The 19,388-nt window shown below is 34.3% G+C and overlaps 9 protein-coding genes across 9 annotated transcripts; 6 read left to right on the top strand and 3 right to left on the bottom strand.

Annotated features, from left to right (window-relative positions):
• Nucleotides 1–231: 231 nt before the first annotated feature.
• On the top strand, nt 232–1,236 carry DLT1 (Dlt1p; the record flags this gene model as incomplete). The annotated part of the gene is made up of 1 exon (XM_003686496.1): nt 232–1,236. One exon carries the CDS (start codon nt 232–234, stop codon nt 1,234–1,236), a length of 1,005 nt encoding a protein of 334 aa, XP_003686544.1.
• Nucleotides 1,237–1,456: 220 nt separating this feature from the next.
• Nucleotides 1,457–3,901, bottom strand: TPHA0G02740 (uncharacterized protein; the record flags this gene model as incomplete). Its single annotated transcript, XM_003686497.1, has 1 exon — nt 1,457–3,901. The coding sequence occupies one exon, from the start codon at nt 3,899–3,901 to the stop codon at nt 1,457–1,459; it is 2,445 nt and encodes an 814-aa protein (XP_003686545.1).
• A 510-nt stretch (nt 3,902–4,411) lies between these two features.
• TPHA0G02745 (uncharacterized protein) lies at nt 4,412–6,565 on the bottom strand (the record flags this gene model as incomplete). The annotated part of the gene is made up of 1 exon (XM_003686498.1): nt 4,412–6,565. One exon carries the CDS (start codon nt 6,563–6,565, stop codon nt 4,412–4,414), a length of 2,154 nt encoding a protein of 717 aa, XP_003686546.1.
• A 1,267-nt stretch (nt 6,566–7,832) lies between these two features.
• RPL15B (60S ribosomal protein eL15) lies at nt 7,833–8,447 on the top strand (the record flags this gene model as incomplete). Its single annotated transcript, XM_003686499.1, has 1 exon — nt 7,833–8,447. One exon carries the CDS (start codon nt 7,833–7,835, stop codon nt 8,445–8,447), a length of 615 nt encoding a protein of 204 aa, XP_003686547.1.
• A 729-nt stretch (nt 8,448–9,176) lies between these two features.
• Nucleotides 9,177–10,952, top strand: ADE17 (bifunctional phosphoribosylaminoimidazolecarboxamide formyltransferase/IMP cyclohydrolase ADE17; the record flags this gene model as incomplete). Its single annotated transcript, XM_003686500.1, has 1 exon — nt 9,177–10,952. One exon carries the CDS (start codon nt 9,177–9,179, stop codon nt 10,950–10,952), a length of 1,776 nt encoding a protein of 591 aa, XP_003686548.1.
• A 1,006-nt stretch (nt 10,953–11,958) lies between these two features.
• On the bottom strand, nt 11,959–14,187 carry ASI1 (putative ubiquitin-protein ligase ASI1; the record flags this gene model as incomplete). The annotated part of the gene is made up of 1 exon (XM_003686501.1): nt 11,959–14,187. The coding sequence occupies one exon, from the start codon at nt 14,185–14,187 to the stop codon at nt 11,959–11,961; it is 2,229 nt and encodes a 742-aa protein (XP_003686549.1).
• Nucleotides 14,188–15,006: 819 nt separating this feature from the next.
• AAT2 (aspartate transaminase AAT2) lies at nt 15,007–16,248 on the top strand (the record flags this gene model as incomplete). The annotated part of the gene is made up of 1 exon (XM_003686502.1): nt 15,007–16,248. One exon carries the CDS (start codon nt 15,007–15,009, stop codon nt 16,246–16,248), a length of 1,242 nt encoding a protein of 413 aa, XP_003686550.1.
• A 452-nt stretch (nt 16,249–16,700) lies between these two features.
• TPHA0G02790 (succinate:quinone oxidoreductase subunit C) lies at nt 16,701–17,255 on the top strand (the record flags this gene model as incomplete). Its single annotated transcript, XM_003686503.1, has 1 exon — nt 16,701–17,255. One exon carries the CDS (start codon nt 16,701–16,703, stop codon nt 17,253–17,255), a length of 555 nt encoding a protein of 184 aa, XP_003686551.1.
• Nucleotides 17,256–17,854: 599 nt separating this feature from the next.
• CTK1 (cyclin-dependent serine/threonine protein kinase CTK1) lies at nt 17,855–19,366 on the top strand (the record flags this gene model as incomplete). Its single annotated transcript, XM_003686504.1, has 1 exon — nt 17,855–19,366. One exon carries the CDS (start codon nt 17,855–17,857, stop codon nt 19,364–19,366), a length of 1,512 nt encoding a protein of 503 aa, XP_003686552.1.
• Between the last annotated feature and the right edge of the window lie 22 nt (nt 19,367–19,388).

Genomic DNA, 19,388 nt, shown 5'->3' on the forward strand with positions numbered 1-19,388 from the left:
TATTTAAGCGATGCTTAAATATTTGTTGACGTCGGAAAGCTGATATAAATAAAATTGAATATACATTTGATCGTAGAAATATTAGAACAAAAAACGTTTTAATAAAAGATATTATAAGTTATACTTTATGGAGAAGAAGTTCATAGAAGGATCAACAATTATTATATGTTTCTGAATACGTACTAAATAAACTCAGGCCTCCAGGTAATAATCCAAGTTATTGCAACAAGTATGCCTCAAAACTCACCCATAATCATTTGGGCAATTAGAATACTATACTCGATAAATTATATACTTCTAGTTGGGTTTGCCGCCGTGCTACCTATTGATTGTATTGCACAGGCATCTAGATCTTTAAACAATGCTTTGAATACTTTTATTGTGGTTGGTGCCTTAGTCGTTTTTGCGATAGTGTGTATTGTGATTGTTGCTGGGCGCTCATTATATTTTAGAAGTTGTTTACAAGATATTCCAAGAGGTTATATTCCTCTATCTGCTGCTGATCTTCCCCACAGTGCTAGTAGAAAACTCGTCATAGCAAATATGACTTACAGCAAAGATTTAGGGTTAATTTTTAAGCAACCCCAAGATCCAGTAATACATCCAGGTATTGAACCTCCTTTGAGGTGCGACGATCCTTCTGTGGAGAAACTGTTTCCAGAAAATTTAAACTATGAGCTTTGCATTAAAAATATATCTGATAGAGTTAAGTTCAAGGGTCAGTTTTTGAATCTCAACATTAAAAGGGTACCTGCATTTTTTACTTTTGAAGATGTTGTAAAATATGAATTCATAACAGATAGCCATGATCCGATAACTATTGAAAAAGCACAGAGATTAATTTCCTTATATGAAACTTTAAGATACTCAGGACGAGCTATAACTAGGGAGGATTTCCAAGAATTTATGGAGTTGTGCTTTTACCTTATGGAAACTACATTGTTACAGGATAAAGACAATATTGACATAAGTAAACTCCATTCCAAAATTTCAAACACATTTGATCAACTTTCAAGAGAAGACACCCAATCATTTACATCAGAAGATAAACCAAATGAAACCATGGCTCAACATATGACTTCATTGAAAAGTATAATATCGAAGACCGCAACACAGTCATCAAAAAATAACGATACAGTAATTGCTTCTAAGAAATCTAAGCTATCTTTAGTATCAGCATCATCTAAAAATGGAATATCTGATGTAAAGAGTTTTGACTCAGTTATTCGTCATTAAAAATAGACAATACATTACATTAATTAGCATTACAACACAGCATATATACAAAAGATAAAAAGTATTGCATTAGATATTGTAAATTATTAGCATAAATATATATTAATTTCAATATATACACATTTATAATTCAATAAATATCACTACTGATCTTCATGAATCTTTTTATATCAAAAGGTTAGTTAAAAAGGTTGAACACATACTTATTCAACTTAATATATCATAAAATAGTTAATTCTGTAATATATTTATTTATTATAGCTTTAATAACGGGTTCTGCTATAGTGTTATCTAGAATTATTAGTAAAGAATCTTCAACTAATTTATATTCTTCAGTAAACATTCTTAAAATTGTTTTCAAGAATCGGAGTGACATTGAATATTTCCAATACATATTTTCAATATTTTCATCAAGTGTCATGAGTCCAGTATCTTTCAAACCATGGATATCTCCTTTTTTATCAAATGAATTTTTTATTATTTTACACAACTCATCAAATATACCAAGTAATTCATCAAATATATCTTCAGTATGGGAAACATCTTGATGTAAAACTCTCAACGTTGCTTCTGTTGCAGTGCTATCAATAATAGCTGGTATTTTGCCATCTTCATCTTTTAAGCAAAACCTTATTAGAGCATTAGATGAAACTAAACCATACTGCCTGAAGCCATCTAGTGTTAAAAAAGCAGTTTGCGAATTGGAATTCCAAAACATTAACGTACTTTTTATGATCCAAAATTCAGTCTTGCTTTTATCAGTGTTTCTAGTATTAAAAATATGAGTGAAATCATCGTAAAAATCTGAGATGTATTTATTAGTATGAGATAATGATCTTCTTCCCGAATAAAGCAAACAGTGAGTTAAGAGAATGGTAACAAACTCATCATAATCTTTTATAATTGACATATGATCTTTCCTCAACGTCTCAAGAAGTGTTTCTAAACTACTGACGTTTTTAGTCTTAATATCTTCATGAAAATAATCAATTATGCCGCTCACAATATCATTCATGGGCATATCTTCATGATTAAATATCATATTGCTCATTGAAATCATATCATAAGTTACTCCAAATCCTTCGAACAACAAGTTATAAAAATTTGTCAAAATATCATTGGAAAAAAACCCATCATACATGCACTCTTTAAACGGAGCCGTAAGGGATTCCTCAATATCAATTTTGTTAGAAGTTAACCTTAATTCTTTTTTAATTAAATTTCTTATGAAGATATTTTTTGGGTGATACGGAGTGTTCTTTATTTTATTAAATTCATCTTCCCATTCAGACCATTTCCAACTAAATTTAAAGTTACTAATTTGGAACGAAAACCAATCTAAATATCTCAAAATTAGTTCAAAGTCCAATGAAATTAGATTTCTAAATAGAAATCTAAATGCCCTTCCAAATATCGGAGCTATAGATCTAGAAGATTCGTTACAAATATTGACTAGTAAATTAAAATAATAGCAGAAAGATTGAGTGACCGTTGGAAGATTAAACATTAAGGAAAGGATAGTTTCAATAGCAATATCTTCCAGCTTATAAGTGGATATGCTGTTATCATTTGCCTTCAATTTTTCTAATTCTGGAATAGATATTCCAGGTGGAGCAAAAATACGTCTATTAAAAAACATATCTAAGGTAAAAACTTGTCTTGCAACTTCTTTCATATTAAACTCCATAGATTCTACTATATCTGTTATGATATCTTTTAATAAAAAGCCTTGGTAAGAATCGAAGGGCATCACTGTTTCAAAATCACATATATTATCTTGCATTAAAATTTGGAAGTTATATTTCGGAGTATACCATGTACTTGTAACTGAACCCAAATAAGTATCAAGTTTGTTATAGCTTATTAAATCTGAATACAATGGAAATTTAATTGGGTTCATAAATTTAATCCTATTGGGTTGAGTTGGTAATAGGTTCATATAGTTTGGAAAAAAATTAAACAGTAACTTTTTGTCATTCGATAAAATTGCTTTCACATTTGGTAAAATAACTTGGGAATATTCTAATCTTCTACCATGAACATCATTAGTAAATTCATTTGTCAACTCCAATTGAATAGAATTTGGTTTGTAATTATTTTCAACATAGTTCAAAAGTTGATCGACTTTTAAGTTTAATTCAGGATTAATCCTATCAAAGAAAAATAAATATGGAATATTCATTAATGTATTAGTATAAATCATTTCAGCTAATGGGTTTCTTTGCTCAGGAAATTCCTTGTTAATGTCAATAACAATTTCGAAAAATGTTTTAAATATTGAAATGAGTTCATCTGTATTAATCATTGGTGATAATAGAGAAGTGAACCTTAGTAACAATTTTATTCTATTCCAAGCGCCCGTCTCATTTGAAACGTATTTAAAATTTGGATTCACAACTTCTCTTAACCATCTTTGAAATTCATTCAAACAATGATTGAAAATAGTTTTACCAGCGTTGGGATTTTTCTTATTGACAACTAGTATAATTAAAGCAATTGCATGTTGTTTGTGTGGTTGCTCAAAGACAATTGCTTTTAAAGTGTCCATAAGAGCATCGTTAAAATAAGAACTATGATCTAATTCATGAACAATGGCTTCACTAATAAAATGGATATCATCTTCAAAAATGTTAACAGATTCTCCAATAGTACATATATCGGGCATCAAACTTAAACAAAGTTGAATGGATGAATCTAATCTAAATTTTCTGTATCCTTTATTTTATCTCCTTTAAGAGAATTCAAAACATTGCCTGTAACAAGTATATTTTTTTCGTAACTTCTGCCATATCTGAAATGTTTTTCTTTTGTTTTATTGTACTATATTAAAATCAAATCTTCATAATTTCTGAAAAAAAGATAAGTCAAAAAGAGTGTTACTTACAAATATAATATAACTAATATAATCAAAAATCAGATCGGAATACCTTCTTTTATAGATTTATTATATCTATCTTATCCAAAATTGTATTGTTTTTATTATTTATTTTTGTGTCGTCCATTTTTAACTTCGCTTTGTTGAAATGACAGAAACTATTTAATTTGACGTGAACACGGTAATTAGTAAACACGATGAACTGGGTTCACATAAACTTATTTCAATAATCAACATAAAATTATTAATTATTACAGATTAATTTTTGTATTTATGAAAAAAAAAAATAACTACCATATTTTAAGCTGCATTTTCAAGAGTACTAATTTTATTCTTCAATCTCTCTATTTCAGCTACTAATTCGAGAGTACTAGGCTGAACACCATTTTCACGTAATAAAACCTGCTCTTCTGCAATGTGTCTTTTCATTCTTTCTTCAGTTAGCATTTGAATTAATTCAACTATTTTTTCTGATTTTTTGCGTAATTCAATTTGGAAATCGCTAATCGCTAATGGTTTTTTATCTCGAGTTGGTTTATTCAGTTCAATATCTGCCAATCTCTGTTCTAAATTGTTTTCTCGTTCAATAGACTCAGCTAATTCTCCGGATAAAAGTTTTAAATCCTTTATCATTTCTTTGCCTTCGTTCAATATTTGCAATTGTTCATTAGTTATAGTAATTGTTTTAAAAGGATTTACCGAAACTGTATTATCAGAAGTTGTAAAAACTGGTTCATACTTTTTGGCTATCGTATTATCAAAATCAAATTCATTACTAACTATATCCTTTTTATCATAAAAGTTTTGCTCCTGACTTGTGTCATACGAATCCTTGGACTGAGTTACCTCATCTGCTAATTTTCCTTCGGTGAATCCTTCAATATTGCTACAATATACGGAACTCCTTTTTTGATCCGAACTAGATATTCTGCTTAATGAATTCTTGCTTTTACTGAATAGTGATTTCTTACTATTTGAAAACTCTAAACTGCTTTGCATTGAAGAGGCACCATCACCATTCATAACGGACTCAGATTTTGGTGCTTCTACTGGTGGTTGAGCTTGTGTGATCGAGGTTTCATTATTTATAACATTTTCTTTATATGTTTCAAGCGCGGGACTCTCTATTACTTTCTCATTAACACTATCTAACCTTACCTCGTTACTTTTTGAATTCAATTTTTCATTTGATAATTTTAATTCATTTAATTCTCTTTCTTTCTGTAGTAGCATTTTTTCTTTTTCCTCTAACTCTAGTTCCAATAATTTCCTCTCTCTTTCTTCCAAATCTCTTTGTTTTTGTAATAGATCATCTTCCTGTTGTTTCTTCGATAAATGAAGAACTTGCAACCCTCCAGAGATTCCTCGTGTATCTTTAAGATTTTGATGAGAAGTAGAAGTAGAAATGAATGAGGCATTGCTATTTTCTCGATAATTATTTTGTGATGTCATGAAGTCATTAGAATTCAAGTTTTGTTGTTGGTTTGGTAACATTTGAGGACTCATTCTCTCATTCATTAAGAATTGTTGTTGCTGAAATTGATTACGATTATTGGTTAAAGACATAGCCCGTGGGTTTAAATTAGGTTGACCCTGCTGAGTTGGGGTGATGTTTTTGTTACCTGCATTGAAGTCTGCTTGAAGTCTCCTTTGATTTATATTACTATTTAACATTGATTGTGCTTTATAGACTTGATTATTATTCATGTTTCCTGCATTTTGTAATGACATTGTCCTTGGTTGCTGCTGTTGCTGCTGCTGTTGCTGCCTGTTTATTGCATTTAGGGCAGTTTTCTTTTGCGCAGTCTGATATTTTCTGTACTCTGTATTACTCATATTTTCATGATGTTTTCCTGTTATCAGTGTTGGAATCATTGGTGTCGAGTCCGTACTGTGGTTGAACTTATTGTTAAAAACGGTTGAGCCAATATCAGTAAAACTCAACTCTGCGTCTGAAGTTGCATTGATTTCAATATCATCGTCATTGTCATCATCAAATCCTCCACTTGATTTGCTCTTACCAAAACTTTTCTTGCCCTTAAAAATTTTTGTCAATGTGTTTTGATTAATACTATGAGACTTTTGTTTTTGTTTATTCTCGTATTCATTGTAATTGTTCACATCTTTGCTTGGTAATTTACGCATCTGACGCTGAGGGGAGTAGGTACGCTGAGGAGAGAACTGTTGCTGTTGCTGTTGGTGATACTGTTGAGGAAAGAACTGCTGTTGGTGATATTGATGCTGTTGCATACGTCGAGGTGAAAACTGTTGCTGTTGCTGAAATTGTTGCTGCTGAAATTGTTGATGCTGTTGAAACTCAGGAGACACATTTGGAGACGCTATGCGATTCTGCGAGTTATTATTAATGGGCGTCTCTTTAGTGATATCTATATCACCAATGTCATTACTCAGTAAATGTGACCTTAAATTGTATGTATTAGAATGTTGATTCATCTGCGTAGTTTCATTGAATTATTGTATTTTGTATAGTCTCAATTGGATCGACAGGAGAATTAATTTCTACTATATATGAATAATCTGAATGAAATTAAATTACTGTTAAACTAACTTCAGTTATGCTTTCGAAGAATACCCTTTTTGAATAAAGGGTGATTTATATATAGAATCTGAGAAAGCTTGTTTATTATAACCTCAATTCTTCAGTTATTATGTTCCTAAAGGTTCTGAAAAGTCATGTGATCTGCAAGTAACAGAGGAAGTAAGAAGAAGGTGAAAGAGAGTTGTGTATGTGTGTACGTCTGCGATCTGTGAAAGAGGTCTTTTATGGGCACTCGATCTTGCTGATATATCTCAGCAATGCTATATATTAAAGCTGATCTTACCAAAATGATGTTTCGTAAGCGGAGCTATGTGTATCGTAAGAGTTGAGGCATCGGAGAGAAAACCTGTGATTTGTTTGTGGAGTTTCCATTGGGAGAGTTGTTTCAGATGCGGCGGAAGAGTTAGACAGACATGGAACCAGTGTATTGTGCTATCCAGTTGCTAACCATCATAGAGTGTGGATCCGAAGACCCTAGCATTTATCAAAAGCTCGCAGGCAGCCATTCAGTAGTCACCACAGTTTGTCTCTGGTAACAACTCAGAGGGTCCGTGATGAAAAGAATGGTCAGCAAACGAGTTGGCAAGTGAGGTAGAAAACCACTAAACTGCTGGTCAATAGCCAAAGCTTCGTCTCATCAATGTAGTTGCTGTGCCAAGAGAAGACCATGCCCTAACCTTGCAAGGTTGGTAGTCGGGTAATGCGCCTGCGAAACTATTGGAACTCGATTAACTATGGTAAGCGCGAAAACATCGGAACGCGCGCTGCCCCGAGACCGCTGGCCCCTAGGCAGAGCCATCTAGAAGGAGACCGTTTAACCGCTAGGCAGAGGCTCGCGCGAGCCTCTGCCTAGCCGCAACCAACTGCACCGGCTGGTTGCGGCTGCACCGGCCGCTTCCTGTCTAGACAACGAAAACAACAACGAACGGACGCAATTCGATGAGGTGAAACTTTTTTTTCTCAGAATCGACAAATGGCCATCGACAAAAAAATATTTCACTTTCTTTCATATATATATCAACACCTCTGTTCTGTTCTCTTTCATTAAAAGCAGCTGTTCAATTTGTATCGTGTGATTGTGCTACATTTTGCATATTTATTTTCTTAGTTATTTGATTAGTTGTTCTATTTAAAGAAAACCACCAACTAATTTATACAGCAATGGGTGCTTACAAGTATTTAGAAGAATTACAAAGAAAGAAACAATCTGATGTTCTAAGATTCCTACAAAGAATCAGAGTTTGGGAATACAGACAAAAGAATGTTATCCACAGAGCCACCAGACCATCTAGACCAGACAAGGCTAGAAGATTAGGTTACAAGGCCAAGCAAGGTTTCGTCATCTACAGAGTCAGAGTCAGAAGAGGTAACAGAAAGAGACCGGTCTCCAAGGGTGCTACTTACGGTAAGCCAACCAACGAAGGTGTTAACGAATTGAAATACCAAAGATCTCTAAGATCCACTGCTGAAGAAAGAGTTGGTCGTCGTGCTGCTAACTTGAGAGTTCTAAACTCTTACTGGGTCAACCAAGATTCTACTTACAAGTACTTTGAAGTCATCTTAATCGACCCACAACACAAGGCCATCAGAAGAGATGCCAGATACAACTGGATCTGTAACCCAGTTCACAAGCACCGTGAATCTAGAGGTTTGACTGCCACTGGTAAGAAATCTAGAGGTCTAAACAAGGGTCACAGATACCACAACACTCAAGCCGGTAGAAGAAAGACCTGGAAGAGACAAAACACTTTATCTCTATGGAGATACAGAAAATAGAGAGGTTAATTTATGCGATAGCGTTATTGAAAATATGTTAAATTTTTTACTAATTATATAATATAAATTTATTAGGTAACATTATATAAAGTAAATGTTTTATCATTTGCTGAAATATATATTAACTAAACCTTTTTTTTAAAAAGTTTGCAAAGAGAATTGGACTGATGGTTCTGTCATATGTACTTACGTAACCATTGAACGTAGTCTTAGGAGAATGACCATGTAGGGACATTGATCACGCCCAGATGCTATTATCCCACCAACAGCATTAGTCTTCTGGTGTGTAACATCCTGTCCTGCAACAAGCGCTACCATCCAAGCGCTCCTGACTTCTTTTGCGGTCCCTTTGAATCAATTGACTTCTTTCGTAATACAGTTGATGAAGTTAATTAAAGGTTCAATATTCTAGATTATATTGAAAGGAGGATTAATATTGAATTGTTAAACCTTGTTATTCAATTTGTTCGATTTGTTCAAGAAGTGAGCCCTGATAGTGTATGCAAACACTAAACAGAGTCTGGCATCGAGGTATGATGAAACCATGTAATTAGGATAACTATTGATTAATATTTGTGTATATATAAGTGTGTGGATTTAATCTTGTAACTGATTTAATCTTCTTATTCATACTACAACTCATATGATAAGAAGCTTGTACTAGTTAGTAATTTATCAAAATAAGAACATTATAAAAATAAAAATTAAAAGATATATAAAACGTATACTATGTTAGATCCTCGTAAGACTGCTATTTTATCGGTTTACGACAAGACTGGTTTGTTAGATTTAGCCAAGGGATTGGTTGCCAATAATGTTAGAATCCTGGCTTCAGGTGGTACTGCAAATTTAATTCGTGAAGCTGGGTTCCCTGTCGAAGATGTTTCTGCAGTTACGCATGCCCCAGAAATGCTAGGAGGTAGGGTTAAAACTTTGCATCCTGCTGTTCATGGTGGTATCTTAGCAAGAAACTTGGAGAGTGATGAAGATGATTTGAAGAAGCAAAACATTGAGAAAATTGACTTTGTTGTTTGTAATTTGTATCCTTTTAAGGAGACTGTAGGTAAAATCGGTGTAACAATCGCTGAAGCTGTCGAGGAGATTGACATTGGTGGTGTTACTCTATTACGTGCTGCGGCTAAGAACCATTCAAGAGTCACTATTTTATCAGATCCAAATGATTACGCTTTATTCTTGAAAGATTTGTCAGAAGATGGCCAAATTTCTCAAGATCTAAGAAATACCTTGGCTTTAAAAGCTTTTGAACACACTGCTGACTATGATGCTGCTATTTCAGATTTTTTCAGAAAACAATATGCTGAAGGGACGTCACAGTTACCACTACGTTATGGTGCCAACCCACATCAAAAACCTGCCCAAGCGTTTGTCACTGAAGGTAAGTTACCTTTCAGGGTTCTATGTGGTAACCCAGGTTATATCAATTTATTAGATGCTTTAAATTCATGGCCACTGGTCAAAGAATTATCTGCTTCTTTAAACTTACCAGCAGCTGCATCATTTAAACATGTCTCCCCAGCCGGTGTAGCTGTTGGCTTACCATTATCTGACGTTGAAAAGCAAATTTATTTTGTTAACAACATCGAAAATTTGTCTCCACTAGCTTGTGCTTATGCAAGAGCTCGTGGTGCTGATAGAATGTCATCTTTCGGTGACTGGATTGCTCTTTCAAACATCGTTGATGTGGCCACTGCAAAAATTATTTCTACTGAAGTGTCAGATGGTGTTATTGCTCCTGGTTATGAGCCAGAAGCTTTGGAAATCCTGAAGAAAAAGAAAGGTGGTAAGTACTGTGTACTCCAAATCGATCCAAACTATGAAGCTGACTTAATGGAAACTAGATCTGTTTATGGTGTCAATTTACAACAAAAAAGAAATGATGCCATTATAAATAAGTCGTCCTTTAAGGAAATTGTTTCGGCAAATAGAGAATTAACTGACCAAGGTGTCATTGATTTAACAGTTGCTACTATTTCCTTGAAGTATACACAATCTAACTCTGTATGTTACGCTAAAAATGGCATGGTTATTGGTTTGGGTGCTGGACAACAATCAAGAATACATTGCACAAGATTAGCTGGTGACAAAGCTGATAACTGGTGGTTGAGACATCACCCAAGAGTTCTAGCCTTTGAATGGGCTAAAGGTGTGAAAAAACCAGAAAAATCAAATGCTATCGATTTATTCGTTACAGGTCAAATTCCAACTGACGAACCAGAAAAATCAGAATATGAATCTAAATTTGTTACGATACCAACTCCATTAACCTCAGAAGAAAGAAAAGAATGGATTTCCAAACTAAATGACGTTGCATTATCGTCTGACGCCTTCTTCCCATTCCCTGATAACGTATACAGGGCTGTCAGATCTGGTGTCAAATTTATTGCTGCACCAGCAGGATCTGTAATGGATAAAGAAGTATTTAAGGCATCTGACTCCTTCAATTTAGTATATGTTGAAAACTCTATTCGTTTATTCCACCATTAGACAAGTCCATAATTGAATTAGATATATCACGATTGCAAAAAGCAATAACCTCCCCTTATATAGTTTACAAAAAGATCATTTCTCTTTCAGAAATTTTGTGCGCAATCCAGTTCTCAAGACATTGAAGACTACCTGCTTTTATGTAATTTAACATAAACGGTTCCCTCAACAATATACATATGAATCTATAACTATAAACAATTGAAAATATTGATAAAAATGTTTGCAGTATGGTTTTACCCAAGTGATAATAGACCAAACTAGGATCTTCACAGTGTTCAGGAATATACTGCTATAGAACGACAACTAAGACGGTCGAGCTCAATCCAAAAGCCCCCTTTCTTACACGAGTGCAAAAAAACAACAACTGGAGAACTCAAAACCGTGCATTCTACTTACTCTAAATACTCGTTGACGGGGCTGCTTCTGTCTCATCCATATATAAAATGGCAACAACCAAGAATTTCAACATCAACGACTCAGACCCCAGATCTTGCGACCCAGAGGAGATGTATAACACTGAAATAAAGACCTTGGTTCCTTGAGACTCTGCCTCTCGAGCGCCAAATTGCCAGTGCGGTGATAAGGAAGTTAAGTAACAATAACAGGGAAACAGACGTGAAAGGTCCCAAAGGAGCATCACAGTCCCCCTTCCTTGTATTACCACAAAGGCACGAGTTTATGCTTGGTGTCTTTTAAAGGAAAATAAGAAGAATTTTAACTTATAACAAAGAATAAATAAATATAGTAAATTTGAAAGTTATAACAAACGTATTAAAAAGTAGAATATTTGCTTCTCTTTTATACTTTTTGCAAATTTTAATTTTTTGAAAAAAATTTTTAAAGATCGGCTACCCGGCTTGTATTAGACTAGATCGTATTTCCTTTGCCACAAGGGCAAGTTATCGAGAACAAGGTGACCTTTTGTGTTAATTCAACAATTATTATAATATTTGTAATTAAATATGTATATGTATGTATGCTTATTTGGTATGACATGGTGAAGTTATGTTCTGTTGAGCTTGCTGTATCCGTGGACTTCACTTCTGCAGCAGATGCAAGTATTGAAACCTCTTAGGCCAAGTGATATTCTGCAGTCCTCACAGAGTGCAAAACATCTACAAGGCCAAACCACTATATTTCTGTCGTTTGTTTTACAAACAACACATAGTACTTCGATGCTGTCGTTATCATTTTCGTTTGTGTTGGGTGTTATTGATGATTTTCTAGAGTCCAAAGAATTTTTGAAATTAATATCTTGAAGAACATTTTCTGGGTTGAGTTTGCTGTATTCTGATCTTGTCAGTCTTTTATTCACTCTCATTTGATATTGAAACAAATTCCACATAGATAACATCCAGCTCTTACCTTCCTTCGTATTTATTGGTTCTTTCGACAAAATTATTTCTACCAATTCATCCTTCACAGAAGATTTATCAGCGTCGTCAGTATAATCCTCTAGTTCATCAATAGTTTCTAGATTATCACTATCATGTTCTTGCAGCCCTTCATACCCCATATAATAATCATCGCTAGAACTGTAATCTACATCACTTTCTTCGTCTTCATTGGCGCCTGCCGCAGGGATGTAATCTTCTGATAGATCTTCTGAAGGTAGAAGCAAGACATCACCTATGTTTTCTTCATCTTGAAATTCACGGTTTAGATCGGACGTTTTGGTATCAGAAGGCCGTATTGCTGACAAGAAACTGGCATAGTTTTTATTTGTAACGTAATCGTGAAAATTTAACTTTTTACCAGGTCGTGGATCATGTTCTATTACTTCAATGTGCGTGTGTTTAAATATTTTAGTGAAGTGCCATATCAAAGATATAAACCCAGGAAAGAGAGCAACTATCACACTGAATTTTTCTTTAATACTTGATTTGTGATCGGGTTTACCATAATTATCCAATGTATTGAATCCTTCATCAATTGAAGCATTCGATATGTTGTTATTTCTACTTCCCGATACAACTTGATTCAAAGAGGCAATTTTTTGTAGTTTATTATTATATCCGCTAATAATGAAAGAATGGTGTATTCTAGATGGTACATTTAAACTTGGAAACTCTTTTTGAATACCGAAATTAATAGAGTCAACGTCTTTACACAATAACAATGCAAATTTGTTAATCACAACTGAAAACTCTTGTTCACCTGTACAATGTAAATGGCTCCACCAGTTGTTCATGAAAGAATAATACTGTAATTCTTTTGTGTCTCTTGAACTATTTCCAAAAAAATCTTTCCTTACTAAACACGATAATAAGTAACATAGCACCGATATTGCTACTATTAGAATAGAGAATATTTTCGGAAAATGTCTAAAATATGTTGTTAGCGGGAAGTATATGATATCACCAGTCATCATTGAACAGAATAAGTACGTCAAGAAGATAACATTAACAACTGTACTTGCTAATAACCTATAGTGCTTAATATTAAACATCTCTACCACATGTATTATAATTCTTCCCACCATTGCCATTAAACAGTCTGATATTGTATGTAATCTTAAGATTGACTCAGTAGAAAATGTATTATCATTAATTGGTGTTAGATTTGAAAAGTGAGAGTAATGTCTGCTCATTATATAAAATTGAATAGACAGTTCAAAAATGGTATAGTCACTTTCTTCCATTGGTTTCGAATTTGATGTAATTGTAATGAACGTCTCTATGCAATGTGACCATGAAAACAGAGAAAACAATCTTACCAAAAATGGTTCTAAACCAATTTTCTCCATATACGAGGAATCATTGATTGGGATGATATCCACCTCAACAAGACCTTGCAATATGATAAACACGGAAGGAATCAAAGCAGAAAGATGCATAAGAAAGGTGGACCATAATGGTAATTTCCTCCATTGACCTACCCTATTATTAGCATTATTAGCATTGTTTAAAATTGTACTATTAGTCAAAGAAGACATTTGAATCAGTCTATTCAGCAGTATTGCGGTGACAAAACATAGTATAGCATAGGAACTAAAAAAATAACCTATTATATCAATAAACAACGAATAATTTTGATAGAAACTCGGATCATCGTCTGGAGTTGTCTGTCCAATTGATTGATGGTATTGTAACTTGGTAGCATCAGAGAATGACAAACCAATCCTATAAGGTAAATTAATCAGATTTGTCCATGTATCGTTTCCTGCAACGAGATATTGATTTGATCTATTCAAATACGTCAGTGTATCGAGAATATCGGAAGAATTAGACATTTACCCAAACAATTCTAAGTTTTTTTTGTATTAGCCGCTGTCCAATTATTTTACTAAGTACCAGTTAACTCCAAACTGTAATCACTAAATGAAGTCTCAGGGGATCAGTATCAAACGTCTAGTATAATCCTACAGCAAAATCTATACTTGTCACTCTTCCTTGAAAATCGAGCAACATGTATATATATCAAGTTATGTTCTTATAAGTAACTGATTATTAGTAGAATAATCATTTAAATTCTTGCTCTTATATAGTATGATAAAGGCGCTTAAAAGATTTAAACGAACCCTTTTTTTGTTGAGAAACAATGGACGGCCGGGCAACTAACCAAAGTGGGGGTAACCTGCACTCTAAGACACGATGGCCATGAACAACCGTCTATCTATCCATCATATACAAGAGTTGTTGAAGTGAGGTCTACCACGTATCAATTATTAAAAAAAGTAATGGATTGTAGAGAGGCATTGACATATACGATGACCAATTGGTAACTTGCAACGGTTATTGACGGTGACACACCTTTTAGCTGTAAGAGTTGCATACATACAGGTGCATTCTACCCTCTTCTAAGTACCAAATCAGGTCCGGGTAGCGATGCAACAACATTCAGCAATTTAATGACCAATACGTAAGAGCACAGCCAAGCCGTTTCAATTTAACCATCAGAAGAGTCATAAACTTATGGTTCATGGTAGATGAGATTTGTAGTATACATATAAATATACAAATACAACGTTGTGTGACTTCTTCTCTTACTGTAGTTATTTCAATTCTTTACACTCGAAAACCCAGGATAGTATACAATTATTGTTACAACAATGTTCGAAGATATTCCTCTTTTACCTGCTGATGCTTTATTCGGTATTAAGCAAAGATACGGTCAGGATGATAGAGCCTTGAAAGTTGATCTTGGTATTGGTGCCTATAGGGATAATGAAGGTAAACCATGGGTTTTACCATCTGTTAGAAAAGCTGAGAAATTGATTCATGAAGATCCAGAATTTAATCATGAATATTTGGGTATTACTGGTTTGAAATCATTGACCGATGGTGCTGCAAAAGTTATTCTTGGGGAAGATTCTGCTGCTCTGAAGGAGGATAGGGTAGTTTCTATTCAATCATTGTCTGGTACTGGTGCTTTACATGTTTCTGCTAAGTTTTTTTCAAAGTTCTGGCCATCCAAGAAAGTTTACTTGTCAAACCCTACGTGGGCTAACCATAAGACTATTTACGAGGTCCAAGGGCTAACAACATCAGTCTATTCTTACTGGGATGCGGCCAGCAAGACTTTGTGCATCGATGGGTTTGTTAATGCCATCAAGAGCGCCGACGAAGGTTCTATTTTCGTTCTACACGCTTGTGCACATAACCCTACTGGTCTTGACCCTACTAAGGAACAATGGGTGAAAGTCATCGACGCATTACGCGAAGGTAAACACATAGCTCTGTTCGACTCGGCATACCAAGGTTTTGCCTCCGGTGACTTAGCTAATGACGCTTACTCCGTTAGATTAGGTGTTGAGAAATTGAGTGAAGAACTTCCAATCTTTATTTGCCAATCGTTTGCTAAGAACGTGGGTATGTATGGTGAAAGAGTCGGATGTTTCCACATCGTTCTACCTTTAAAAGAAACTTCAAAGACACTGGAAGAGACAAAAGCTGCCATCTCATCTCAATTGGCAAGAATCATTAGAAGTGAGGTCTCCAACCCTCCTTCCTACGGTGCCAAAATTGTAGCAAAGATCTTGAACAACACTGAACTGACTCAACAATGGCATGAAGATATGGTAACCATGTCGTCCAGAATCAACGAGATGAGAGAACAATTGAAAAATCACCTAACATCATTGGGGACCCCGGGGACTTGGAATCACATAACCGAACAAACCGGTATGTTCTCCTTCACAGGGTTGACAAAAGAAATGGTAGCAAGACTAGAGACAAACTATGGTATCTATATGGTGCCAAACGGTAGAGCATCCATCGCAGGGTTAAACACCGGCAACGTCAAGTACGTTGCCACCTCAATTGATGAAACAGTACGCCAGTTCTCCACTTAGTTCCATGTCTACTCATACTCATACCCATACACTCATATATACATATCTAGGTACATACTGCATGTAGTTAAGCCATACATCTGTTATTGTAACCACTCCGTCACTTGGCATATGTGCCATCTGGCATTTACCCGTCTTTCCGTTTTTCGGATATCGCCCTTAGATTTCACCGTTCGGTCATTACAGTCATTGTTATTGGTCATACCACTAAGAACAAGTCTAGTCACCATTGGAAAGTGATCCTTTCCAATGAACCAATCTCTTGCAACACATTCTTACAATTAATATGCCATAACTTGAAATACACACACCATATATTTATATATAGGTGACTGCTTATCTGGGTTCTGTTTTTACTCTACATATCGTTCCTCTATTGTTATCTTGAGTCAAGAGACAGACACTCTCAGAGTATATTATATCAGAAAAGAAATATCATTATCGCAACCAATATGTTTAAACTAGGTTTGAATAAGTCTGCTAATTTCATGCTACTTAAAAACACAGCTGCTTCTAAGAGTCTGTTTTTGAATAGATCAATTGTAAACAAGAGACTGTTTTCGATTTCGAAATCAGCAAGAAACAAAATCACAACTCAAGCTGAAGATACTTTATTATCAAAACAAAGAGGCAATAGACCTATTTCACCACATCTGACGATTTACCAACCTCAGTTGACTTGGTACTTATCTTCTTTACATCGTCTAACCGCTGTTTTCTTAGGGGCAACCTTCTATGTGGTTACTATTTCATTTGGTTTGTCTGCTTTGTTAGGTTTAGGTTTAACTGCTGACAATTTATCGAATTGGTACCATAACAAGTTTTCCCCGACTTCACAGTCTGTGATCAAGGCTCTATATAGTTACATGTTTGCATTGCAATTCACATTATCTGTTAGACATTTCGTTTGGGACATGGGTAAAGAATTGAGCTTGAAAGGTGTTTACAGAACAGGTTACGGCGCCCTAGCCCTTTCTGCCGTACTAGGTACTTACCTATGGTGGTAATGAACCATACTAGATGCATACAGAACTAGTTCAATGTGATCTTTTGGAACAAAACTCAACAAAAAAAACTAGAGATTCGCCATGGTTGGCAATCGTCTATTTTTTTGTTGCGTTTGTTTTTCACGATTCAAAATGCATACATGCTCAATTAAAATAATATTTATATGTTAAATAGTTACATGATCTTATTTATTCTTATTTATTCTACAACCCACTCCCTCGTCTTCTTCCCTTCTCAACAGAATACGTGCTTTCATTTGAAAGCATCTAACGTCTTCGTTATTCATAGTGTGTCTCTGTCATCTATGACCTTAAATTTAAACCGTGCAGTCACGTGCCCATTTTCAAATGCTTGTTCGAAGAACTTTTAGAAAATTTTATCCATCAAATTATAATAATTTGATGGATAAAACAGTTAAAATTGTTAATTAATTCAAAGATTCTGATGTTCATCAGAGTAGATTCAACACATTGATTCAGTACAGCGGAGGACTGCTGCTTTGGGGAATTGTTTTACATTAAAAAAACACGACGAATAAGGGTAGCTTCTGGTCTAGTAAAAAGGTCGATTGACATACATTTGATTTCTGAGATATACAATGGCATATTATAATAAAGGTAGTAATAGTAACTACAATAATAAGAATTTTAAAAGACCTGGGAGTCAGAATAATAAGAATAATAGTAACAGTAATAATAGTCATGCAAAAAAACTGAAAATAGGCAACGATATAAATGACAAAGACTTAAATGGCAAGAACAATCGATACGATAGCAATAGATCTGCTGTGAACGGGATACAATCTGTGGATAATAGTAGGTACCAGAGGTCGAGGTACAGTGGAAGCACAGCGACAGTTAGGAAAAGTACAGCCAGTTCTGTAGTGCAAGAGAAAAAGAACAAAACGTTAGATTTGCCAAAGGGACCTAAGTCTACTTTAACATCAAGATATAATGCAAACATCTCTAAACCTGTGAATAAAGTGAAAGTATTACCTACAACGTTTATTAATGAAAAAAGAACAGAGTCAGTTTATGAAAAATTGGTACAAGTAGGTGAAGGTACCTATGGCAAAGTTTATAAAGCCAAAAATTTAGTTACCAATAAATTAGTTGCATTGAAAAAGTTAAGATTAGAGTCTGAGAGAGAAGGCTTTCCAATTACTTCAATCAGAGAAATTAAAATACTACAATCTTTACAACATAAAAATATTTCTACTTTAAATGAAATTATGATCGAACAACAAAAAATAGTATACATGATATTTGAATACGCCGATAATGACTTAAGTGGGTTGTTAATGAATAATAAAATTAGCATTAATGTTGGACAATGTAAAGATATATTTATGCAGTTACTGAAAGGTGTTCAATATTTACATGACCATAATATTCTGCATAGAGATATAAAAGGTTCCAACATCTTAGTGGATAATAAAGGTAGATTAAAAATTACAGATTTTGGGTTAGCAAGAAAGATGAAACAAAAAGCATCCACCACTGCTTTCTTACATGATTATACTAATCGAGTTATTACTTTATGGTATCGACCTCCAGAATTATTGATGGGTACTACTAATTACTCTACAGAGGTTGATATGTGGGGATGTGGATGCCTTTTAGTCGAATTATTTAACAAAACAGCAATTTTTCAAGGGACTAATGAGATTCAACAACTAGAAGCCATCTTCAAAATATTAGGAACGCCAACTATACACAATTTCCCTAATATTTTTGAAATGCCTTGGTTTTTTATGACTATTCCACAGCAAACAACAATTTATGAAAATCATTTCGATGAAAAGTTCTCTTCGATTCTTCCTTCTGTAGCATGCATTGATCTAGCAAAAAGTCTACTGAATTATAATCAAAGTGAGAGATTTACTGCCTCCAAGGCATTGGAAAGTGAATTTTTCAAAGAAACACCCATTGCAGAACCTCTAATACTAGAGAATCACCAAGGTTATCATGAATATGAGGTTAAACTTGCCCGTAAGCAAAAAAGAGAACAATTAAATAAACAATCTCATCAAGATAAACAAAAATTAGCATCTGTCTCTTCTTCAACATCTTTGTCATCTTTAAATTTGTCGTCAATGTCTAACAAATAGTTGACGAGATCATGAATGAGGA

Source organism: Tetrapisispora phaffii, chromosome 7 (assembly GCF_000236905.1).
Source record: "Tetrapisispora phaffii CBS 4417 chromosome 7, complete genome".
Classification (NCBI taxonomy): domain Eukaryota; kingdom Fungi; phylum Ascomycota; class Saccharomycetes; order Saccharomycetales; family Saccharomycetaceae; genus Tetrapisispora; species Tetrapisispora phaffii.